This window comes from Micropterus dolomieu, linkage group LG12, assembly GCF_021292245.1.
Source record: "Micropterus dolomieu isolate WLL.071019.BEF.003 ecotype Adirondacks linkage group LG12, ASM2129224v1, whole genome shotgun sequence".
Classification (NCBI taxonomy): Eukaryota; Metazoa; Chordata; class Actinopteri; order Centrarchiformes; family Centrarchidae; genus Micropterus; species Micropterus dolomieu.
Window position 1 is genome coordinate 36,762,115 of NC_060161.1, and position 6,467 is coordinate 36,768,581.

General features: G+C 40.1%; 2 protein-coding genes across 3 annotated transcripts in view; both read right to left on the minus strand.

The window, feature by feature from the left end:
• LOC123980194 (zinc finger protein 239-like) overlaps nucleotides 1-6,467 on the minus strand; it is a 68,779-nt gene that overhangs the window by 40,265 nt on the left and 22,047 nt on the right. The window lies entirely within an intron of this gene.
• LOC123980218 (zinc finger protein 239-like) overlaps nucleotides 1-6,467 on the minus strand; it is a 44,792-nt gene that overhangs the window by 16,501 nt on the left and 21,824 nt on the right. Inside the window, exon 1 of one of the 2 annotated variants that reach the window (XM_046064499.1) lies at nucleotides 5,870-6,028. The exons of the other annotated variant lie outside the window; for it this stretch is intronic. Within the exon in view, the coding sequence (XP_045920455.1) occupies nucleotides 5,870-5,938 (69 nt within the window). The 5' untranslated portion in view covers nucleotides 5,939-6,028. Of the gene's footprint in view, nucleotides 1-5,869; nucleotides 6,029-6,467 lie in introns of those variants that run through there. 2 annotated transcript variants of the gene reach the window in all.

A 6,467-nucleotide genomic window follows, 5' to 3' on the forward strand; every position in this document is an offset into this window, starting at 1 on the left:
CTCCCTCCCCTCTCTCTCTCCTTACATCCCTCTCTTTTTCTCTCTATTCCTCTCCTGCTCTCTCTCTCTCTCTCTCTCCCTCTCTCCCTCTCTCTCTCCTTCCCCCCCCACCGGTCGAGGCAGATGGCCGCCCACCCTGAGCCATGGTTCTGCTCGAGGTTTCTGCCTCTTAAAAGGAAGTTTTTCCTTGCCTCGGTCGCCTAGTGCTTGCTCTTGGTGGGAACTGTTGGGCTTCAGTAAATATCATCACAGAGTCACGGTCTAGACCTGCTCTTTTATGAAAAGCGCTGTGAGATAACTGTTGTTGTGATTTGGCGCTATATAAATAAAATTGAATTGAATTAGTGGGCTTCCTGATTATCGGGCTTGGAATCTCCCTAATATATCGTAAAATTGGTTGTTCAGACAGCCGCCAGCAATTTTACCCAAAAGCTGTCTGGGGAACTTAAAGAGTGCTTAAATGGGGTGAACGACAAGCTGAAGGTTTTACATCAAAGGGCTGATCAGAACGGTGAACTGCTCCGTAACATCTCAGACCGGTCTGTGGAAGCGCAGAGGAGGATTGACACCATCGGGGCGCAGTCTGGTGAGCTGCTGAGAGTAACCACTGGTCTGGACAATGAAATTAGAAGAAATGTCGAAATCACTACATGAACTGGATGCACGTATGATGCTGAGGATGACAGCGATTGAAGGACACTGATCTGAATAAATGTTACCGAATCAACCTAAATTGGATTAAAAATTATTGTCTTAGTGCGCTCCTTTGGCTTTAATCAGGGGCGGATTGGCCATCTGGCAATTCTGACAAGTCTTCTTGTAGGCTACCAGTGCTGAGAGGAAGGATGCTACTGTAGGCCTAGCAGAGACAGGGAGTGTGGCAGAGGTAGGAAGGAAACAGTCACAAAAAATGTTTGGGATGTAATTGATTCTGCAATAAAGAATGACAGTAACAGCAGACAAACAGAGAGCACAAAGACTCAACAACTGACTCAGATGGACAGCCATTGTTTTAACTGATTGTGTAATTTTGTGTGCTCTTAAATAACTATTGAGCATTTTGTGCCAGTCACATACATGAAATGTTACAAATCTGTTTACACTATTGGTGTCATTTACACTGGGGTCGCTGGGGACATGTCCCCGTCACTTGCTGAAAGTGAAATTGGTTAAATATGTTCTGAAAAATAGTTTGGAACAAGAAGTGTTAAATTACAAATGAAAATGCTTTGAGAAAGGTTTATTTGCACAATAAAACATGCAATTTAAATACAGATGAAACAAATGTTCATTGTCCAAGAAAATTACTTAAACAACAAAGCTACTGATTACTGCATTATATTCCATTTTATTGTTATGTTCTGAATTGTCACCTGCTAAGTGAATTTTGTGCTGCCATTCATATAAATAAAGACATTTACTCCATAAATTGGTGCAGAAAATGTCTCCAGAATGCAGGAAATAAACAATTTAATGCTCAAAATCTTCAGACTCCCCACTCATATTTCACCATCAAATATTTCTTAAAATTAGTGTTAAAATCTTAAATTAAAATATCTTCGTCTTGTTCTCATGACCAAAGTCTTTAATCACACCCCTATTCTCAGACCTTATGTCACCACCTCTTTTCAACACAAAGTGACGCCCTTGCTGTTACAGTCGGCCTACTGCTTATATTGTTTCACCATCTGTACACAAATGTAGCCCAAGTAGTGAATGTGTGTTTGAGGGCTGGTGTGGCTACAGGGCCAGGGCTGAATTTTTCCACCCTTGGGTCTAATACAGCCGCCTCTCTAGTCTGCTCGAGCCCACAGAGTGGTGAGTACAATGCCCCGCCCACAAAACCAGCAATACTCACTAGTATTGCTAGTTTTGTTTAGTTTTGCTAGCTCCTACTGCATCAGTACAACAATCAGGAACGTTTACAAAGCGATATTTTAATCTGCTCTCTCTCATCCACCACAGCTGATTATTATCGTAGTTGACTAATCTGTTAATAATTTATTCGATTAGTCGCAAGTCACGATTGTTTTTGTCACTCCTAACCCTAATTAAACCAATTCACTAATTAAAAATCATTCAAGTGAATTACTCATCTCCAACACACAGTCTAACTAGCTAACGTTACCATTAAGTGAATGAAGTTTACTATTCAGAATGAACACCAGAATCAACGCCAGGAGGAAACCAGGGAAGACTAGACAGCGTAGGCTTCTCCTTTAATACACAACAGAGAGATCGGTGTTCCCCTGTATTTGACGGACCATGGCTGCAGAATGAATAACCACCACACTACAACGTCACACAATCTTTAATATCAGTGCGCAAGTGATGATTTTAACTCTCACACTGCGAGCGTGGTGACACTCGACACTCGGCAGCTCCCTGTTTATCCTGTGTGTGAGGCCGAGCGAATGGGAGAGAGAGAGAGCGAGCGGCAGAACGTGACGCTGAAAGTTAGTGGAGGAATATATTAGCAGTAAGTTTCAGTCTGGTAGCACACGGTTGGAAAAGTGAAGGCCATCTCCCATGTACAAAGGCCTGCTCTCTGTCCCCCACACCAGACTCTGGACTTTAGGGCCATCAGCATCTGGAGCTCATCCCCACAGCGATCCGAGATGCTCCCCATCCAGACACTTTCAAAGATCTACTAAAAACCCAGCTCTTTACTATGGCATTCAATCCTGAATGACTTTCTGTTGTTCTGTCACTGTAACTATGTGTAAAGCGTCATTGGGTCCCATGAAAGGCGCTAAAAATATTTATTTATGTAACGTTAGCTAAATTAGTATTGAAGTAATATTAATTATCAGCTGTAAGTCATTACTAACTAACCTACTAGTTATGGGTTGAGAACATCCGGTACAAACTTAGACTAAAGAGGTATACAGCTCTGTCCTGTACACATACTGAACATCCTGATAATTATTTTTCAGTTTTCAGAGGAGTCTGAAAGCTGGTTGTTGAAGAAATGAGGGACCGTGGAGCTGAGGTTAATAAAGTAAATTAGGGACGCAAACTAGCCCTTTTAAGCTAATTACGAGATGCAAATGAAATGCTTAGTGGTTATCCAGGGAACCTCTATAGAAAAAATTATGCATCAAGATGCATCGACAATCGTTTTGTAATCGAATGGTGCCCAGAGATTCTCACACCTACTAACAATGTAATGTATATCTAGAATAATAAAGCAACAGTCTCCTTTCATACTACTTCTGTAGTTTTTTTCAAAAGTGCTTATAAGTTTTATAAGTGGAGAATGTTCAGTAGGTTACATCATGAGCCAGATGTTTCTTGGTGTACTTTAAACAATTACTCATAACTACTAACTTCTTTTAAAGCTGGGTCTCCGACATTGAGTGAGTGAGAGAGAGAGAGTTAACCCAAGGCAGAGATTCAGCAGGCATGATTATATGGTCTAAATCAGAACTGAGCCAGTCCGTCACAGTTATTAAAAAAGAAGAAGCTTATATTTGGTTGAAAATTAACAAACAGGCAGATGATTTGTGCTGAGCAAATCATCTGCCTGTTTGTACAGATGGACCCCAGACAGCATGGGGGCGTACCAAAAGGCAACAAACATGATTTAACTCATTTATTTCTAACAGAAATTCCCCAGAATAATTCTGGAGTAAATTCTGCTGTGGACAAAATTAACAAAATTTTTCATCATTTAGCTCTATTGTCTAATTTGAAAGCCTCCAATTTAAAACCTCAACAAAATGAATGCAAAACTAAAAGAAATTATCAAATGAAAAGCATAGGGACCCAGATAACCACAACATACGCTGTCAATATGAGGCCACTCTGAAACAATACAAGTAAACCCTAAAAACTAAGAAAGAACACAGCAAGAACCAGCTCTGTGAAATTGAGCAACCCAAACTAAAACACAACTCTCTCTGATAATGGCGCATATTTATGATTCACAACGGCCGCGTTCACATTCCAGATGTGCCCTGACTTTACAATCATAAAACGATGAAACGCTCATGGCGACGTTGCCAGTTGCAGAACATGTTGCTGCCGAGTGCACAAGATTAGACAACACCGGACAAGTTTATACCGGCGTGTAAACTGCTCCGTCACTAAACAGCAGATCAGCTGCTGAGACTTGATTTCAGTGGAACGTTTTACTGCAAAATGTTCATTAAAAGATGTATTTTTAAAAGCAGTATTTATTTTATTGTCGTGATTGTTAATTAGCACAACAGCCTAAAACACCCTGAAGTTTCATTTAAAAGCACATAGCTAAATGAGAGGCATTGTGTAATTTTTATGATTCATAATCCAAATAGTTGATTATTCGTTCCAATAATCAATAGATTAATCGACTATTAAAATAGTTGTTTGCAGCCCTATTCTCCACCAGAATCAGCTTTATTGCCAGGTATGTGCTCATAATAATTCATGCATCACCTAATTTCATCATAACACAGGCCTGACCCACACGAAAGAACAGTGTATGTTTAATCTGCCTAATATTGTGTTGGTCAGACTATACACTGATTTACTGCTTGTCTGTTTTGAATGATACAGAAAGTAAAGAACTTAAAAATTACTCTATTAAATTGCAATATTGTTTAAAAAAAAAAAAAAAAAAAAAAATCACAATGAGATTATTTTCCTAAATCGTTCAGCCGTAGTACTCTCTCTAAAATACCACCACAGGAATAACGTTTTTTCATTAAAAGTATCACCATTTAAACAACGGATTAGCATTAGCATTTTGTAGCACAATGAAGCACATGCCTACATTATGGTATGATTTGTTATTTACGGTTGAGGTATACATTCAGACGCAAATTAATATATTTACTGACCAAAAATGCTGACAGATTAAATTTAGAAATGTTTGTAGATAGATTATTTATGTGTGGTTTGGATGGTTTTACTGAAAACACATTATTACTGAAAACAATGTCAAATATTTTAGCCAAAATCTGTGTTCACACCACCCTTTACAATTACTCCAGCAGCAACTTCTCAGCAAGAGCAGGTGCTCTGTGGAGCTCATTAGGAGTGAGCGTTTCTGTTCAGTTTTACTGCAGCAATTTGAAAGACAAACAGCTGCTCGGTGCTGCACAAGTGTACTTCTGACAAGAAAACATTTATAAAAGGAAGTACTTTTTTACTCAAGTAAAATTAAAAAGTAGCTCATTTTAAAATTAATCAGAGTAAACGTTTCTTAGTTGCTTTTTTAACCTAAAAAAAATTCATTTATACTGATATAATATCTTCTTTATACATATAAAATTAAATCGCAGTCTTTTGCAAATTGATATGGGCGCTGTCAGTTCATCAGGACCGATCCTGTCGGGAGACTCAAATAATCAATGACATTATGCTGCTGTACCTCATGCGTAAATGCGCACAGTCTTTGGGGAGATGATTCCTCCTATTTCACCCCCGCTACTAATCAGAAAGTAATTTTTATGACCCAACTGCAACACTGCACATCACTCGAGCCCACCTATGCAGGCAAATACTAGCCTATCAGAATAATCTGCTGAATAAACACCAGTGAAAGTAATAATATTTCTGTTGCGTTTTGAAATGCTTTCTCTCTGACTCTGCTTCATTTTTCACCATCATTGTTTCGTCTGCGCGCTCCCGACACAACTGTATCGCGCATGCGCGGGAAAATCCCAGAACAAAGAGAAACGCTCGTGAGTTTTTCTTTCAGCTTCCTCTCTTCAAGATGAAAACAGGAAACACGGAGACACTTTGGAAATCAAACCACGTCAACACAAACCCTGGAGCGGGTTTTCAGGCTCTGATCTCTAACAACAGAATGAACGGATGATACACGGACCCTCGAGACTCTTCCTCGTGTCTTTAGTCTCGTGATGAAGTCATGAACACTGACCTGAACATCGGCGCTATCAGAGCACGAGGCTGCTGTTTGGCTCCTGTGGTCCGGGTTCTGGTTCTCCATCGTCCTGCAGGTCTCCGCTGTGACTGGTGGACCGTGTTGTCCTGGACTGAGTCTGGATTCTGGTCTCGGAGCTCTTCAGGCTGAGATACAGGAGCACTTCCGGATCCCGCGGAGAGTTCCCGCGATGTCACGGCGTCTCGCCCCGCCCCTTAGTTACCGTTGCTAAGGCCGTTTAGAAACATGGCTCCTTGATTTCAGGCAGAAGATGAAGTTTAGTTAGTTGGTTTCCTGAAACCAGCTGATCATATTTGATGTGTATGAGGGAGTGTGCTTCACACAGAGCAGAGTTTTAATGAAGCGCTTGTTATTATCACATCAGAGGCTCATGAAAATATCCTGCTGAAGCTTTTTGTACATCATGTTTTTACACAAAGAAAGAAATAACTTCATGTCACATTTAATGTTGAATTTACAAGAAGGCAGAATCATTAAGAGTTTGTCGTAGACAGCGTTTCACAAAGTTTCTAAAGTGTCCTCTAACTCAACAAGTCACTAAACTGCAGGATTGTTGAAGGGAGTCTGGGACTTT